The 19,624-nt window shown below is 40.4% G+C and overlaps 1 protein-coding gene across 1 annotated transcript; it reads right to left on the bottom strand.

Annotated features, from left to right (window-relative positions):
• Positions 1-11,679: 11,679 nt before the first annotated feature.
• Positions 11,680-18,295, bottom strand: otomp (otolith matrix protein). Its single transcript, XM_072365496.1, has 9 exons — positions 18,164-18,295; positions 17,811-17,947; positions 16,733-16,835; positions 16,377-16,562; positions 15,729-15,903; positions 15,106-15,173; positions 14,007-14,191; positions 13,586-13,757; positions 11,680-13,413 (listed from the first exon to the last, which is right to left on the bottom strand). Exons 1-9 carry the CDS (start codon positions 18,252-18,254, stop codon positions 13,403-13,405), a joined length of 1,128 nt encoding a protein of 375 aa, XP_072221597.1. The 5' UTR covers positions 18,255-18,295; the 3' UTR covers positions 11,680-13,402.
• Between the last annotated feature and the right edge of the window lie 1,329 nt (positions 18,296-19,624).

Below are 19,624 nucleotides of genomic sequence, written 5' to 3'. Positions count from 1 at the left end.
AAATTGTCTAGTTATATAGTTACTCTATGGTATTTCTTCTAGTTCTACAGTGAGGAACCTTGGAGTTATTTTTGGCCAGAATTTATAATTTGACGCACATATAAAACTGGTTTCCAGGACTGCCTTCTTTCACCTTCATAATATTGTTAAAATCAGGAACATCTCGTCTCAGGGTGATGCAGAGAAACTAGCCCATGCATTTTTTACTTCAAGACTGGACTACTGTAATTCTTTCTTATTGGGCTCTCCCACATATTCTCTGAAAAGCCTCCAGCTGATCCAAAATGCTGCAGCCAGAGTTCTGATGAGAACTAACAGGAGAGATCATGTTTCTCCAGTTTTAGCTTCTCTTCATTGGCTCCCTGTTAAATTCAGAATAGAATTTAAGATTCTTCTCCTCACATATAAAGCTCTTAATGACCGAGCTCCATCATAACTTAAAGATCTCATTGTAAGATTATGTACAGGCAGTAAGACATTGTTGCTGTCATTAACTTGTGTTTCCCTGTTCCAACAGGTATCCTTTGAATGGTGTTATGGTGTTTTTTCCCCCTCTTTTCCCTCTTTTCTGTCCTCTCAAACCCCAGCTGGTCGAGGCGGATGGCCACCCTTCCTGAGTCTGGTTCTGCCAGAGGTTTCTTCCTGTTAAAAGGGAGTCGTTCCTCTCCACAGTCGCCACAGGCACGCTCAGGACAGGAGACTGGACTGAACAGATGTTTTGATGCAATCTGTTGGTTTCCTTAGCTAGGAAGTTGTTTTTGAATTGGCTCTATATGAATGAACTGGATTCATTTTTAAATTAATTGGATTTCATTGGATTATGATTACAATTAATTGAACTCCAATTGGTTTGAATTTGACTATATTATTTAAGTGCCTTGAGATGACATTTGTTGTAATTTGACGCTATATAAATAAAACTGAAATTAATTGAGTTGAATATAGAAGGAGAGTGGTCTGTGGTATGGTCCAGTTCGCAACACTCAGATTAAAAAATATCTCCATTAAGTAACCCATAGGTGCTCAACAGAATATGAGATGTAGAAGTGGAAACATACACCTTGTCTGGTAAAACTCTGCGCCATTGTACACGTTTTGAAGGCCAAAGCCACTAAATAAATTATGTTTATTTTCCAGTCATCCCTTTATTAGTTTCCTGATCACAATTTGAACAAGCATATAAGGAAACCATTCAGCAGAAAGTTTCTTTCTTTATTGTACTATCACAGCACTTTAATATTAAACTGTTCAACAGTAAAGTGGCAACCAAAATTTATTTCATGTATCGCAGCACTGCTACACTGGTTACACCAGTGTTTTTCAACTCCGGTCCTCGGGACCCACTGCCCTGCATGTTTTCAATGTTTCCCTCCACCAACACACCTGATTCAAATTAATGGCCCCTTATCAGGCCACTGCTGAGCTTGATGAGGAGCTGATCATTTCAATTAGGTGTGGTGGAGTTGAAAAACACTGGGTTACACTGTCATAGATAGTGATAAAAACATTGTTTTGTGGAGGTAAAATGTACAGTATAAAACAAATAGAAGAAGAAACAAGAATTTGAATTAAATTTGTATTAAAAAAAAGAAACTGAGTTGAAAAGATTATGAGAACACGGTCCAAAGGCCAAACTTGGTGGATTTTCTCACTCACCTTGGGCTCTTTCTCTTGGAAGTCGACCAACATCTATCTATCATACATTCAATTCTTTTGTAGTATGTTGGTGAAACCTGAATTTATGTCACATTATTCTCACCTGACTTCTCACCACATCAAAGCAAAAAGAAACAAAAAAAAACAGTAAAACAAAAACACTCTGGAAATTTAACCCAAACAAGCAGTGTAGATGCAGAGTAAATTAGTTTTCCATCTGTTGTCTTTTCCTCCCCATCAGCCTCTCATTTTCACACTCAATCGCCCTTTCTTTCCTGCCTCCTCGCCATCACGTACTCCTCAATTTTCACCCCTCTCCGCTTCCTGACCAGCAAGCTCCCTCCTTCCTTGCCATTTCCCTATGCTCCCCCCATCTCTCTCTAACTAATGGTCCTTAAACGCAGCTCCAGCTGTCATGGTGTTGGGACTAAATCACAACAATCATGAGTTATTATCTGCGGCGTGCTGACTGATTGTGCTAATGTCTGCTCTGATCGCATTAATATCGTGCCTGATTGGAACACATCTATCATAATATTCCCGGCAATGAAGAGGTAATAACTAACATTATCCTGATGAGGAAAAAGACTGTTAGGCTATAGATTAAAACCAAACAGAGATAACAGGAGACTTCATGTTTGGGAACTACTGAGAGCAGAAGGAGAAATCACCACTCTTCTTCTCCTATTGTGATTCCTATGCCTGACAATGTCCTTGCCTCTTCTCCTTCACCTTCCAGTCTGTTTACTGATCATACACTAAACGCCACATTTCGCTTCAGTACATTCTCCTTTTTTTTTCTTTTCCTTACATATTGTTCTCATTTTTCCTTGTCTTGTCTGCCTCTCTGTTTGTTTGTTTTTTCATATCCTTAATTTTTAGCTTTTCTCGTTAAGCCTCCAAACTCATCCTCATCCCTCCTACTATTTCCGTGTCCTTCTCATTCAACACCCCAGCAGCTTATTCTCCCTCCTCTGAACTGTTTGTCCTTTCTCCCGTCTGCTCATTCTTCATCCTATTTGTAGAAATCCTCCCTCTTCTTTCCTCATTTTGTCTGCTTATTCTCTGACAATCCACCTTTTTTTCCCTCTCATTTGCTCATCTCCTTTTGTTTGACAGCCCACCTGCTTTAACTCGTCATCCTCCCCAGATCTCTAAGGATGAGTGTGTGTGCATAATTCTTTTTCTCACTTCACACCATCCCCACCTCTGTCAAACAGTCCACTTGTGAGAGAAAGAGACTGATGGGGAGGTGTGGGAGGGAGTTTCAAGAGTTTTAATGAGCCAGTGTTCACACATATGACAAGAGGGGTAAGAGATGGAAAATTAATCTGTTTTAGAGAGAGACAGAAAGCCAGGGTGTTGGTTGTGTGCTTGTGTGCATATGTCTATATGTATGGAATTTTGGTTATGTGTGTTTGTGTTCAGTTGTCCTATGAGAATTCCCTGGTTCACCAAGCAGATACATTTTTAACTTTTGCAGTCAATACGAATGGGTGCATGTATACACAGCGAGTGAGTGTGTGTGCTGTATTGATGAATGGCCCCGCTCTTAATGTTCTCAACCACTCTGTGGACTAACTAGACTATTTAATCACTCTCTCTCTCATCCCTGCCTCTTCCTCTCTGTTTTTGCATCTCTACCAATGCTCAGTGTTCTGCTGAGGTTGGACAACACTTATTGCACAATACATTACTCCTCTGTATGTGTATTTGTGTGTGTGTGGGCGGAGCATGCGAGCATTAGCACTGCATCAGTCAGTGTCCAGCCTGCTGGCTCGTACACCTGCCGGCTCGTTATGGAGCGCAGGACCAGACAGAGGTGGTTCACAGAGCATAAATCTAACACACACCTACTGTACCCAAACACACACACACCCTATGTTAAACTTGGGTTGACTTACACTCAGTAGCTTAGCTTAACTTCTCCTGTCACCACTAATTGCCTGACTGTGGCCATTACTTTACATTTCATGTTTAACAGTAACACTTGGAATAACCCATTCCTTAATGAGGTTTGGAAAGGGCTGGTCTCAAAATGATTCTTTTATCTGGACTGTATAAGGTAGTGAACATACTGTTAGACACATGCGCACACACACACGAGTGCACACCTTGAGGACCAGACAGGTTATCTACCTGTAATTGGAGGTGGGTGATAGCACGCAAGACGCACACTTTGTGGCGTGTGCTTATATGTGAATAGGTGTGTGGGCAGGTTTGTGTGTGCCTACAGCAGTAATGAGCACTGGGCCATAGGGTGCCCAAAGGCAAGGTTCCATAACAGGGTCAGACTCAAGGACGGCTGGCGCAGATCCACACGCCTACCCACAGTACGCACACATAAAACATATTGGACCAGCAGACCTCAAGCTGATCCAGCGCCATTAAACAATGCGAGGAAACAACATGCTTTTTGCACATCACACCCACCCGTTGTTTCCTCTACTTCTTTCTCTCTTTTATGTGCGCAGGCACACACACCAACACACACAGTGAGACGCCCTCTATTCGTCCCCAAACGGACGAGAGATTCACGCTCCACTAGCAAAGATTCTCAGAGTGTAGGATATTAATGAGAGCATGTCCTAACAACATTACAGAGCTACTGCCCCATGGAGCAGAGGAAAGTAGAGGAAAAGACAGGGAAGGGAAGGGAAGGGAAGGATGGGAGCAGAGAAGAGACAAGGGCTGAAAAAAAGATCATGGAAGAGAAAATATTTAGTGGCACGGCACTGAGAAGATGAGAGGGGAGAATACATTGCCAAAGAGGAGGAAGGAAAATTAAAAGATTTAATGAAAGTAGGAGGGAAAAGAGTATGAAATAAGAGAAGAGATGAAAAAGTAGGAGGTGGAGACGAGTACATGGATCTCACTGGGTGACACAATACTATCTGTTCATCTAGTGGCAGCTGTTGCATTTACATCTTGTTCAAAGCGGTCACAGTCTTCCAGTCTAAACAACCACATAGGTTGTTTGTTTGTACACGAAATACAGTGCATTCAGCCTTGGAAATCTTTTTTAACTTTTTTAACCTAGTTTTGATTAAATGTAAGCACTAAAACTTATCATAGTCCATATTTTTGTGGGGTTTTTTTGTTTTGGTTTTCTATCTTTTGGCTTCTTAGTCATTGCTCTGGTTCAGTTCTTTCTTGGTGCCTTGGTTTAGTCTCTGTTCTGTGTTCTTCTTTGATTGTTTAGTTTTGTATGTTTTTGGCTTTATTCTTTTCATTCTGTTTTTGTCACAACTTGCAAAGCCAATACTGAGCAGACTCTTAAGTAGATACCAATGGAGGAAATCAGCTGTATAAAAGATTTATTGATAAAGGTGGTATGAGCTGGGTTGTTATGGAATCCATAAATCAGTCCAGCAGGAGAGCAGTATCCCAGACTCCGCCCAGGAGGATAAACTCACTCTCCTTCCCATCCCAACCTTCAGCTAAGGGGGAAAAAACACCTCAGATGTCTTCAGTTGTCTTGGTCGTGTCACATCGTCTCATTTACATCTGCCTCCTGGTAATTACTCACCAGCTGTCACTCAACTCATCAACCTTCCCAGTATATATAGCTCTCTGGTCACCTCAGGCATTCACCAGATCATTGTAGTTGGCATCCTGTGGTTCTGTGGTCAGTCTGTTCGTCTTCCGATTTCTGTTCATGTGTTCTGGTACTGTCTGACTTCGGTTTTCTATCTTGCCTCGACAGCACCTTTCATTTAGTTTAAACAATTCTTTGTTCACCTGACGCCTATCCTCGCCTCCTCATCTGGTAGTCCTGCGTTTGGGTCCTTTACCTTAAGCTCAACTTGAATCCAAATCTACTTGGTTAGGTTGAGTAATCCAAACTAATGGACACTGCAGTATTATTGTTTCACAACAATACTGTAGTGTCACTACATGCCATTTGTATTTTGGACTTGTTCATGCAGCCATCAAGATTTTTTAAATATAACATTTAAATAGGCCTGCTATACCTGCTTCTTTTATTTTTCTTTTGCATAACAACCTAATATAATATTTAACATATATATAGCTACATATTACATGTAATAGGGAAATCACTTATTGACACCAAAACTATTTTCTGGTACCTAGAATTAAAAAAAAAATTCTGCTGTAAATTTGGCCATTCTAATATTGGGATCAGCTCAATGTCACCAGAAATGTTAAAATACAGTGTTTTTATCCACAATTTTTAGGTTAGAAATTGTGAGTTGCTGTTCTTTTTAGGGCAGTTGTATTGTGCTGGGTAGTGTCATGTCATGTGACAGAGACGGCAGCCAGTGAGTATAAAACTTTGTAGTTTGTACATTAATTTTGACCCTAACCATGTACGTACCTCCTAACCATTAGCAGGAAGGAATGAAGTTGAAAAGTTGGAATCACAGAAGTTTAAAATCTAAGGTCAGGGACATGCCACCCACCTTCCTCCCAGTATAACATTTTATGTTCTACTCAAGAATAGCAGCTGTCGGCATCATCACATCACGAATTTAAAGGTTAATGGGGGATGGACCTATATTTGCAGTGTTGATTTCAAGAACTGCAGATTTTGGCACTTCTGTGACAACTAAATTCTAAAACTGGCAAAGTCTCTACTTGAAAAGCAACAAGTACGTTACCTAAAAACAGTTTTTAAGGGTCTTGTAGTTTGAAGATGTCAATTCTATTCTACTTATATTCCAACTCTACCCTGATACAATAAAACATCACACTTATACTTTACTACCACTACTATTTCATTTGACAGCATTCGTAACTTGTTTCTTTTAATAAGAACATTTTACACAATGGATGATATGATCAGCTTTTGAAATAAAACATACTGTTAAATATTAAACCATTTTTTTCAGCTTTTTAGGCTTTATGCATTTTCCAAAACTGTGTTAGCTGGGCTCATTCTAAGATTTGTGTTTTTAATCGGCTGCATTAAACATAGACTAAACAGGCCGCAGGCACAGTCATTCAGTTTGTAGACTCAAATGTTGAAGCTTAAAGTTTAGAGTTTTTGTTGCAAGCGAGAGACAGATCTGACTGAAAACTGCACAAAGGATGCATTCTGCACATGGTGGCAGCTTGTCAGTCACAATGAAGCCACACCCTAAATCACCATCATCATAATTATTTTGCTGTAAGTCACAGTATGACCACTTTATTCAATGAGACATGAAAAGAGTGAGTAAACCATAAACTAATTAGACTATGGTGATTTTGCACAAACACCAAATAGAAACAGATGTTCACCGACACTTTGTTTGTGCTCATTAGCCGCATTGGGCTGTATCAGAAAAGTATCTAACTTCTCACTTGATTTGCAACATCAGTAAAAAAAAAATCCCTGATTCCATCTAAGTAGATCTCTTTTTTTGCCAATTCAAGATGCAAAATCCAGTCTGCTGTTGAGAGAGCTCAGTTTGATTGGCTGTTCAGCGTAGCAAATGAGGGCGCAAGAAGGGGGAGGCAGTGATGACAGAAGATTGACTAACTTTACATTTCACGCAATCTTTTCTCATTCCTTATCCTTGTTTATACAAAATAAGTAACACTTTCAAAACAACGTGGCTATGTGGAGTGAAGAAACTGAAGACAAATCAATTTTCATGACTTAAGAGAGACAAGCTTTGTAGGACGTTATAAAAAAAATAACTGTGAAAGATAATTAGTGAGTTATGTCTCCTTGCGCATGCTTAAATTGTGTGTCCTTGTTGGCAGTTTGATGTCTTTGTGTCTTTGTCTTCAAATGCTATGCTGTTTACCCATGTAGTGGTGACACAAGAAGACCCAGCAGGGGCTCTCAAGCTCCTATTTAAATGAGCTAATTTTTCCAACCACAAGAGTTGCTTCCTCCTTGGCATGAAAGAAAACAGATTTATGGAATTTCTTAATTCGCCTCTCTTTTAAGAAAGGAGGTCATGTCCACGATTATTATGCAGTCCATGCAAACTTGGATGTATACGATTCAGGATTTTATCTTATTTTATGTTATATAAATTACTTGCATGCATTCATTTCAACAAATGTCCAAATGTTCCAGCAACCAAAAGAGTAAAGAATATAGAAACATTTATGTCTGATTTTTCCTTCACTCTTCTGCTTCTTTATCTGCTTCTCCTGTATATAAAACTCGGCTTAAATTAGATCAAATTAGCTCCACTTCTTACAGTTACAACCGTAACATGCTGTTTGCTCAGTGATGAGTTTATTATCAGTAATCTCATGATGTCACATCAATTTTTCCCTTCAGTGAACCAAACAAGTTCTTTTACTTAAATACTTCAACTATATTTTGTTACTGATACTTACATATTTTTCTTACATGACTTTTACCTCCAATTGAAAGTTTTGACATTGTTATATTGTTAGTTTTTGTAAGTTAAGCATCTGTATACTTCTCTTATGAAGGACAGTTACATAAACAGGAGAGTAACAAGATTTAGGAGGAGAAGGGAAAATAGGAAACAGCAAAAAGACGATTGCAACAGATGAGTGAAAGAAATGGGGAAAGACAGACGTGTGGGGAGGATATGAAAGAACACAACAGTAGGGAAGAGGAGGATCCTGGAACACATGATGTAAAAAGAGCCCCAGTAAAATATGTTCCCTGAGGCATTATAATAGTTGTAGGTTACAGGAAACGTCATGATAGATACACTGAGCACCACTGGGGATGCAGTGCCATCTAGTGCTTTGTGTTTACAACTCTGTGCAAAATCAGTGAGCCTGCAGCCTTGTGTCACACCCCTTTTCACGCACACCTACTGCCATGCATAAACATCCTCCTCCCCACTGCTTTGCACTCAAATAAGCTGTTGCTGGCGGTCATTTTTCACCCAGTACATGCATCATTATGGATGCAGCATGCGCTGTCGCACAAACCAAGTGTAAAAATGTATTTTGATAGCTGGTCTCATGAGCATTGTTCCATGTATTTTGTGTGCGTATGTGTGTGTTTGTGCTTGCTCTGCTTGGCTTTTATTGTGCAAGTGATCTCGAGAGCATTGTGGGAGCAGAGCGATAAGACTGGTGTCACTGGCGTCTAATCATACTCTGTGTTCCTTATCAGCTCTGGGCTCAGGATATGGAACGAACTGTGAAGGCAGAAAAAAGGAAGAAAAGGATATGTTGGGAATGATTGGAGGGAGAGGTGAAGAACAAGATGGGGTTAGGTGGTAGCAGGCAACAGGGAGAGAAATAGTGATGGGAGATGTGAGGCGGAAGAAGGGGACTTGAGAGAAGAAGGAGAGGAGATTTAAGGGTCTACTGCACTAAAAGCATATAAGGAACCAGAGCCATGTCCTGTGTCCTGCCTCACCTCACCACCCACACAGCACAAACCCACCTTGTGTAAAAGGATCTGCTAACCCAATGCTGCTTCTCACTGTGTGCACATATGTGTGAGTGTAGGCTGTGTGTGGTTTGTGTGTGTTGAGGTTATGAAGAGTGCTAAGGATGGGTGGTAATTGAATAATGACAGTAAGGCCTCTGATGGATTACCTGTCACTCTCCTCCCTTTTCTCCCTCCATCACTGTCATTTCGCTCTTCTCTGCTGTCCTCGCCTCACAACCTCCGGTCAAATTGTGTCCCATCCGTGCCATCACCCGTGCCAGCATAGATAAAGACACCCGCAAATACAAGCAAGATGACAATCTTGTCTGTGCCTGCATGAATTCACACATATCTTGATTGTGATTGGATTTCACAAGAAGAGTGGGAAGCACTCAGATATAGATATACATTGTATATTTATGCTGATATCCTTGCAAGTGAAGAGCATAAATACTGTGGAAGCAAAAGTGCTACCTGTGCTTTAATTTTGACAGAGATCTTTGAATTCCAAGTTGGAAAAGTTAACTGAAGTTGGATTTCAAACTTGAAGGAAAATCACCAGCCGTTGCCGCAGAATCCAACATGGCTGTCCTATGCAAAGTGGTTACAGCTCCAGTAGTATTAACTATTTGTTAGTACTTGTTTCAGATTGTGTCTAATTAAATCAGCTGCACACATAAAAGGTAACTGTTTATGAGTAGCATATTTCAATGGGTTTTGTATCCACAAAATACTGAATAACGCCTTGTTACCAGTTTGTATTGCTAGCCTGGTCAGTGAGCATAACAATGAGCAAACCTTACTTGCTTTTCAATCTGCAACAGGAACAACATCAACTCGAATGTGACTGGATTTCCAGCTTCAAATTCTGACTTCTAACGGCAAATGGGATGCAGCATTGGCATTAAACTCAGATGTACATTGTATTGACAATATGAAGCTGTATCACACCATGTTACATGCTGTGAGGCGAGAACCTTCTTGTAAAGATTTCTCTCCTGCTACTTTTGCCTACTATCATAGTTGCTCGGTTATTTTTTGTCTTCCTTGGCTAAAAAGTGGAGAGACCGGGAGAAACTGATTTGTTCTGCTGAGGGTAAGATCTGCCTATTAAGTCTAAGAAGCTGATCTTATTATTTTTATATTTTTTATATTTTTTTATATTTTATTAAAGAAAACAAATCATAATATTACCAATTTCGTTCAGCAGTTTGCTTAATTTATGGAGTCATATGCAGCCACTTCAGTCTCTATATTGATGATAAAGATGTTTTTCTTGAAAATCATTTAAAAAACTATTTTTCAGCTTAAAAGCTACAGATATTTTTAATATTTGGTTATGAGGAATATAAATGTCCTGAGATATAATTCTGGAGGTTAAGGGAGCTTAACTATGTAATAAAATCCAGTGTAAAGAAATGTATATTTTCAAGTATGGATGCAAGTTTTACTTTTTATTTTCTTCAAAGCTCTATGAAATATGTGCAGGTAGTATTACTGTCAATTACAAAAGTGCAATTTTTTGGAGGACTTGTATCTATTCAATCATCAAATTAATTTCTGAATAATCACTGAAACTCGGATCAAAAAGAATGAATCTAGCTAACAAGACCATAATGACTTATGGAAAAATGTATCGACTGCATTTTTTATGAGCTGCTGTGGAGACAGTATCTTGTGGTCTTCGCTGGAGTTGCACTTTAAGTCACTTTCATAAAGGTTTCCTACCCGACAGCTTTGTCCATCATTTATACACTCTATGGTGGGAATAAGGCATTAGCCTCAGTTTTGATGTCAGCTCATCGCTTGTTTTTTAGTGGTATTTTGTCCTTAGTTTCTTTCAAGTTGGTCTTTCATTTCATCATAAAACATTTGAACAGATTTTCTCCATATTCCTTTCTCAATAATATTCTGTGTTGAACTTATAAAGTTGTGGGGGGTGTTTTGTTTTAATTGTGGTCATCTTTTGGTAAAGCATTCTAAAAACTGCTCTGTTTACTGTCTGATTTTTTTAATTATTAAAACTATTAAATTTATTATAATCACTTTACACCACAAGCAGTGACATACTTTCCACTTTTTCACAGCCACACCTACCTGGCTGAGAGGACAGTGCTGAGACTGTGTTAGACATGTCTTTATTGGTGCATTACAGCACAACGGGCAGCAAAAGAGCAGAGGATTTAGAGTGATTGCAGCACTCTGCTGCAGTGCAGTTCAATCTACAATATCTGCTCGCAGCTAAATGGTACTACTCCATCAAGAGCAGCCTTTCTGTATAGGATTAATGTTGTAAATGAGATGAAACGGTGCTTGTGGGGCCACTGGGTCTGTCCTGAGTAGGGGTCGGTTTCCTCATGGGGACCACCTATGATGACGGTATATCCCTGAGTCACCGGCCTTGCTGATAAGGGATTTTCTGAGTGAGTTAGATTCTGAATGAAGGCCTTTGTGTCCTTGGTCTTTTCATCCTGATGTCTCTGCTTGTTCATTTCTTCCTTTCCCACATAGAAGGAACAAGAAGAAGAGGATCGAACTGACTGCTTCTGAGTGTAAGTGTGCATGAGAGGCAGAGGCACTGAAAGTGTTTGATTGAGCAAGAAGAATGATATCAGGCATAATTAATTTCCACACGGATATCATATAGCTGTGTCAGGATAATTAGAAGTCAAAGAAGAGAGGATTATTTTCTTTATCATGGTTCATTTAATTGGTTGATAAAAAAAAGAAAATTTGCTGCTCAACCCGTTCAGGCAGTGAGGACGATTTACATTAAGCCTTGTTTAAAGCAGTCAGACAACAGTGTGGAAAAAATCAGCACCAATGGTACAAACCAGAGTTGACAAAAGAGACACACAGATGGCAAATTATGAGGTTTTCTTTCAAAGCAGTCCTTCAAAAACCTGCAACCGGGTCTGTTCTACCAGCTGTTCATTTTTCCAAAACAGTGAGTTAAAGGAATACAGCTTAACGAGAAGAACTTCTGCTTATCAGTTTATCCCTAAGCTCAGAGGTGCAGTAAAAGATGGACAAAAGCAATGATGGATGTGAAGTGAAACGCACAGTTACAGTCTGCTATGCATTTTTACAGTACATGATTCATTAGGTCAAGTAAGGCCCATAAACTGGTTGGTGATTTTACTGTGACTCCACAACTACAGTGCCTTAAACATGTCAGAAAAATAAATAATCGCCATGCCTTCATACATAACTGGACTGAATAATATCTACTGGTAACCCTACCCTCGAACATCCTCCTGTTAGTAATTCTTGCTGCCTATCATCATCAACATCTTGCAATTTGCACAGTGTTAAGGTAGAAATGATAGTGACTAACACACAGCTGTTTATGTAGATAAAAGCAAAGGATTTTTCTTTTTTGAGAACCTGTAAGGGGAAATCCCAACAGATGAGAAAAAAAAAAGGTTTTCTTAAGAGTCACACCAGGTTCATTGGAAGCAACTCAAGCCTCAATTCCCTTTCTGCTCAGCGTATAGTGTTACAATACGCCAGCAAGCTGGCACAGTCCAGCCTACCGTACCAGACGTGAGAAAGCAGTGATCCAAAGCAGTGAGTTTTGCGAGCCATGGGAAAGTAGCAATCTTTTAAACACACACACTGACACATAAGAACACAAATGCACACACACACATTTTTTCCTCAGTCACACACAAACAGTATAATATGCCAGACTGCCAATTAGAGCAATTATGGCTGTGGGAAAGTATATGTTCTTGCAAACACACACACACTTACAGTAACTGAGATACCTAAGCTCAAAGTTAATAGCACCCAGTTGTTCAGTGCCAGAGAAAGTAACCCTGTTGGGAGGAGGTGGGAGGGTGATGCTGGAGCAATTTCCCAACAAACATACAGGGTGGAAACAGTGATGCAATGTTTTTGGTGTATGTAAATAAGTTTTGGGACTGGGGACGCACTTTTAATTTTTTTTAATCCTGACAAAGACAAAAAAAAATCCTTTGAAAAGTGATAATTTGTCAGTAACATCAGAACCACAACAGCCAGTTACTTGGATTTGTTGCACTTCTACTCTATTATCATACATTTCAATCTAATTACTCTACATTCCCTACCCTTTCTTTCCAGAGTCCTTTTATGAAAATTCTAGGCTCAATTTCGTGAACATTTTAATAGCTGATTATCCCCTCATAGCATTGTCCTACCCTGCCAGCCTGCACATTAGAGGACATACTAAGTTGGAGGAGGGCAGAGATACAATAATAGCGATTTGTAAGCTGGTGAAATGCAGAGAGAAAACAAACAAGAAAAGCAAAGCAAAAAGACGGAGAGATAGTGAGACGGAAGGACACAGATGGCAGGGAGGAACGGCAGAACTGGAGGATGGAGACAGTGGGGTGGGGTGGAAGTTGATGCGCTGGATCTCTTCCCCTTCCTCCATCAGCAGAAGCCTGTTGGTCGAAAAATGCAGTAATGAGAGCAGCTGCAGTGGATATGCTCACACACACACAAAGCAAAAAGAAAAAACACTCCTCCAGCCACTTTGCCACCCACTCTGCATCAGTAAATCCACATAAACACACTTTTATACACAAGCCTAAAACCACGCATAATCACTCTTACCCTCACACTCGAAGGCTTGCAGCACGGTGGTATAAGAGGGGCCCAGCCAAGAGGTGTAGCTACCCAGAACTCTCTGCAGGTGGAGGGTGGCATCACTGAACAGCAGATCGGATTGGCCATAGCCTGCTGAACTGAACAGGCTGAAGCCCACGGTGGCGTTGCCAAACACATTCTGCAGCAAGGAGACAGTGTGTGACGGATGAAGGCATGCATAGATGTGCGTTGGCGTGTTCTGTGCACGTGTGTCTTTGAGATTGCATGTTTGTGTAGCCAGGGGATCAGCACAGGACTATCAGTCCTCTTGGCATCCCACACACCAGTAAAGAGGGATCACAATTTTTAGCACAAACCCACGTGGTGAGATGTTCAGATCAATAGCTCTGATTCCACAGAGAAATGACATAAACACTCATACACCCACCTGTAAACGTTCCAGGAATTTCCAGACGCGGCACTTATCCTCCATGCGCACCACCACAGCGTTGGCAGGGACCGCTGCCAGGTGACATTGTTCATACTCATCCAGACCAGCCTCAGTTCCATCTGGACACAGCAGCTTGAGGTCCTCCAGCTCCAGATCCAGGGCCCAGGACTCTTGGTTCTTACCTGAGAAAGACGGTTTGTCAAACTCAATTGAATTAAAGGGGCTGGAATATGGGAATATGTATAAATTTGATGTCTTGGCCAGACAAACACTTAAAGGCTGATACCACTCTCTACCAAGAACTACTTTAGTGTGTTTAATTGTTCTCCTTCATCAAATTTTCAATGACACATTTATAAAACAGTATGTTGAGTTCATATGTGGAATATCTTACATTTAACTTTGGCAGAAAACAGATCATATGGAGTTGACCATCTTGAAGTTATATTGTCCCCATATATCAGCACAGACCTTTTGTGTTTTCTTGACCTCTCTTAATTGGTGTAGCACAGAACATTTTTTAACCATATGACAAAGCACGCTTCGTTAAACAGCTGCAATGTTTGCAGATCTGGCATGAAACTGCTCCTTCTCAGCTGTACTCGCAGAGTCTGTGTAGCGTGACGGTGATAATGATCGCCATTAATTTTGGACGTTGCCCAAAGCAGGGGTGCAGATGCAGTAAACGGAGAATTAGGACACAAGCTGGACAAAAATGCCGGCACCTCTGATTCATTCTCTCCCTTCTAATTTGTTTTATTCTTATTGTTCATCTATCTTAGTCTTAAAAGCAGACATGCTATTATCCACTATATTTCTTCAATCAAAAAAGCAACCAACATAAAAACTCAAATAAATGGACATTTAAATGTATTATGGTATACTTGCAGTTGATAAAATGAAAACTAAAATGTAACTGAATGTTGCTGGCAGTTGGAGAAACTCAACCTTGTTTTGCCCGTTACATACTGGATTCCACAGACTTTTAAACACAAAAACAGACTGTGAAACACTGACATCTTGTGTCTCAAAGCAGCAATACAGCTGCATCAGCAGCTGCGTATTCTCTAAAACGCTCAAGTGTTCAAACACTGACCATCCGAGTTGTCAAAGATCGTCGTGTGTTTGACAAAAGCAACGTCGCCAAGGTTTTCAGCCACACACCTGAAAGAGAAAACACATTAGATCTATCAACAGCTCATAACATTGAGAAATAAGCACTGTTAGGAATGGCAAGCTTCCTCTACCATCTTTTTACACTTTGACAAACTGTTTAATCCCCTGTAGTTCTTTCACTCCCATCTCAAACATGACTACAATGTCAAATGCCTTTTTACAAACCACCTCTGCGCAGCATTATCGATAATTATAAAATGCAGGCAATGAGTGGAGGTCTCATTAAAAAGCAATCACACTGCACAGGACTTGACCATTCTTGTAATTGAATGTCTTTTTTATATGGTTACAGTCAGTTTGACTGAGTGCTTTTTTTCCTGTTAATGTAATATTCTATGACTTCATTAAAAAGACAGAACTATGATTACCTTTTCATCACTATCTCAGTATTATCAACACTGTATTCTTTTAGAGCAGGCACATTTTTCCTGTCTGAAATGGAAGTCAAGTAAGGGAGGCACAGAGGCAGCAGACATAACAGATATCCCACCTCTGGGTGCTATTAACAGATCATTTCCCATGTTATTGTTGTTCGTGTTGTACCTGAGCGCCCCTGCCTCTCCGTAATGCCTCTCTCTGTGGTTGTTGGCGCAGATGTGTCTGTCGTTCTCGTCTCCAATGCAGGCCTCGCAAAGGTTCTTTGGGTTGTTGCCTCTGGGATCGTGCTGAGGGTCCTTAACACCGGGCACGCAGCTGTAACCGAAGAAGTTTCCCACAGCTGGCAGCAAAAGCAGAGAACAAGCAGAGTCAGAGTAAAAGGAGAGCCCAAAGAGCTTTCCGTAAGACTTTCTCGGTTGGTTTGGAAGAAGGTGACTAAGGCCGGTTGAATCCTCCAACTTTGGAGCATTTTTAGGTATTAGACTAACTAGTTTGTCAGTAATGCATGAATTCTTGCTGTGAAAATGGAAAGTCAACCAAAACAGAATTTTTTCCTTCTCAATTTTACAATTTAAAGAATTCTACATTCATTTAACATAGATATTTGGAAAGTGGTTTTTGGTTAACAAATTTAAATTTCAGCATGTACCTGTGTTCATCATCACATCCCCACACTCATACATCCCACCTCTCCTCACCTCCTCGTGTCACATTGCTGCTTCCCCACTTCCTCCCTCTGGCCCTCTCAGACACCTTCCACACATTGACACATACAGACACATCCCAGCACAGACATGTCAGACACAGCCTCACCTCTGGGGAAGTTGCACTGCTCTCCAACACTGATTTGAGATGTGTTAACCAAGTAGCCAATGGGAACGGTCCATCCCACTGTGGTTCTTATGCCAGGGTGACAGGAGCTGCGCTCATGCATCTCCAGTAAGGACAGATCTGAGGAGGAGCGACGGGCCATTGCCACCACATAGTAACTGATACCATCTGGACAGAGAGGTTGGAGGGTTTGGGAGACAACAGTCAAGGATGAAATATCAATTAGTATTCTGCATGACACCCTGATTTTGACATATTAGAGTGTCGGAACCGGCTTACATTAGAGTCTGAAAGGTCTTCCTCTACTGAATGCTACAGAGCTCTAATGTGTGACTTACCCACTCCATTATGGGACTCTCCTGCCGCCAGCTCCAGGCCATGGCATAAACCAGCCGCATAGATGTCATCTCCAGACATGGAGGCTGCGTCTGCTGTCCCGTTCTGAGGAAAACAGATTTAGGCTTTTGTAATGGCTGAGTCATACTAGTTGTTCTGGATGCCATGAAAAAATATAGACAAAGAGTCCTTCAGTTCCTTAAAGGTGAAACTGTTTAAATTACATATACATGACAAATGTTCATTAGAAATGTGAAATCAGACAGAAGTAACAGGGAAAAGAAAAATACCAAATATAATGCAAAATACTACATTTGAAAAAACACACAATTTGGGACGCCAGATAGATCAAATGGTTGGGTGGGCGCCCCACGTAAAGAGAGGCTGAAGCTTCTAAACGCAGCCGGCCTGTGTTTGAGTCCCACCCTGTGGCCCTTTCCTGCATTTCAAGCCCCTCTCCTCTCAAACTACTTTAAAATAAAGACCACTAGAGCCCCCAAAAAACCTTGAAAAAGATCATGATAAACAAAAAACACACAATTTCTCAAAGCTGAACAATACAAAAAACATTGAACAAAATGACAACAAAGAAAACAAATTTTGTACAACATAACAACAAAAAAACTATTTAAAATCACAAAAAATGTAAATGTTTGCAGCATAATTATTTGTTTAGGCAGTGTTGTATTTTTGGAAATGTTTGTTTAATGTTTCATTGTGTATCATTTTTTGTCCCTTTAGTTTTCTCTTTCTTTTGAAATGTGAACTGCGTTGGGTTTTACCAAATGGCATTTTGTTTTGGGTTTTTCCTTCTTCTGTTTCTGTGTCTTGCTCTTGCAATCTGCACCTTCCGAGCATTTGAGAATCATTACGAATACACAACTGACATTTCTATGGGAATTTTTTTTTAATTGAATAAACTGCATACACTGGACAATAGACTGCTGAAGATGATTAGAGTAACTATTACATTTTACTCTGAAATCCACCATCTAAGATAAATGATATATTAACCCTAACCCTTAAGCCTTAGAACACAGACTACTCAGTCCACCGTTTCATCTTTATATCATTACATACCTTGATTTTCTCCATACAGTCCCCCGTGTGTAGGCCACGGACACACAGCAGTGTTCCTCTTACTTTCTGGGCTGTGGCATTGCCAGCCAAATCCAAACACTTCTGCTCCTCCGCATCTGACACCACACACCAGGAGACTAGATGGGGAGGAAAACAGTAAGAATAAATTTGTGAATTCAGTGAAAAATTAATGAAAAACTTCATGTTACAGAGCCAGATACTGCGGGCTTTTCAGGGAAACCACGTCTACCACTTTAAAACCAGTTTGAAAATCTCATGAAACATTTCAGATTTCAATCAAGTTCTGTCAAGCATTATCAAACTATCTATCAAATCGTCTCAAATTGGCCCACCTGTAGATTTTTGATTGGAGACACAGCTGACACTCAGAAGAGGCAGAAAAAGCAGGAATGCAACATGCAGTCTTCTCTCGGGACGCTCCATGTTGGCTCTGGTCGGAAACCTGCTTGGAACTAATTCTGTAATTCAACATAGATGAGGAGCAGGTAGAATTCAATGAAAAAAAAAAGTGATTCTTCTGCCCCCTCCCTCTCTCACATCCTTAAAACAAGGAGAGGGAGTATAAGGCAAGAGAATGAGGCAGGTAGGCTGAATGTAGAAAGAATAAAACGTTGCATTATGCCTCCATCCCTGACTCTTAACCTGAAGTTCTCATTAGATAATCCTTTCTCCATCTCATGATAGCAGTATAGCGTTTCTCCCTCCAATTATCCACTGATACCCCGTGGAGAGGACTAGACACACGTAGGCTTGGAGCGGCTCGGATCACCTGGCACAGAGTGTCAACCAGGGGTCTTTAATTAAAAAAGCTGCGGACAATGTGTCTCTGTGCTGGAGCAGTGTTCATGGAGAATAGATACTGGCCGGGTCTCGCTCCGACTCACTGGAGACTGAAGCCCGAGGTAAGCAAGAACAAACAGCACCGGCTTTTGTTCATAGCCAGAGGACCCAGTGGAGGGAATACATATTGGATACAATTCTACCTTTTTTTTCTCTCTTTGCACACATCTGTGAACACACATACACATCAGTGTTTCTCCTGACAAACAACAAGCCAGCCAAGAATTGTATTCTTTGCAGGTGAGAAGTTAAATACATTTACCTCCTTATCCATGTTTTAGATGCAGCATTACACAACTGCAGATCTGCATGACTGCACAGGAGATGAAGGCTCAAATTTGTTTTCATGCAGATTTTTTTAGAGAGGTTGGGTAGGATGTGATATCTGATCTGCAACACACTTGAGTGTGCATGAGAACAGAGGGACTTTTCAAATCAAGTATTCACAAATGCTCAAAGAGCAATGGGAGCTTTTGAGAGATTTCCAGTGAGAGTAAACATACTTTTGCCCATAGAAACTGCTTAGCTGAGATGGTAACAGGCCCAGATTTTAAGACATCTAATTTTGTAAGCATAAGAGTTAATTATGTGTATCAAATTTACAAGAGCAATATGCAAATCACCCCTGTTTATTAGGGAAAGTAGTCCAAAAAACAATATATTTTGTGTTGAAACTGATAAATCTCTCTGAATAAGAGGCTGTGTATGTTGCTCAAAAACCTGGAAATAGCATTCAGCATTTACGGTGCCTTCACAGATGTGCAGGTGACTCGTGCCATATGTCATATCACTATGGACGCTGACTATCACTAAGAAGCCAGCCTGTCCCTCTCTTCTTCAGCCTGTTGGACCTTCTGTCCATTATTTCTGAAAAGAAAAGAAAACGAAACAAAACACAAATTAGCTTTGGTCCAGAGAAGGCAGTATGGATCCTGGATCTTGTTTATGTATTT

This window comes from Leuresthes tenuis, unplaced genomic scaffold (assembly GCF_036924035.1).
Source record: "Leuresthes tenuis unplaced genomic scaffold, fLeuTen1.0.hap1 SCAF_15, whole genome shotgun sequence".
Lineage (NCBI taxonomy): Eukaryota > Metazoa > Chordata > Actinopteri > Atheriniformes > Atherinopsidae > Leuresthes > Leuresthes tenuis.
Note: the sequence above shows the minus strand (reverse complement) of the source record. Positions and strands in the feature narration are given on the sequence as shown.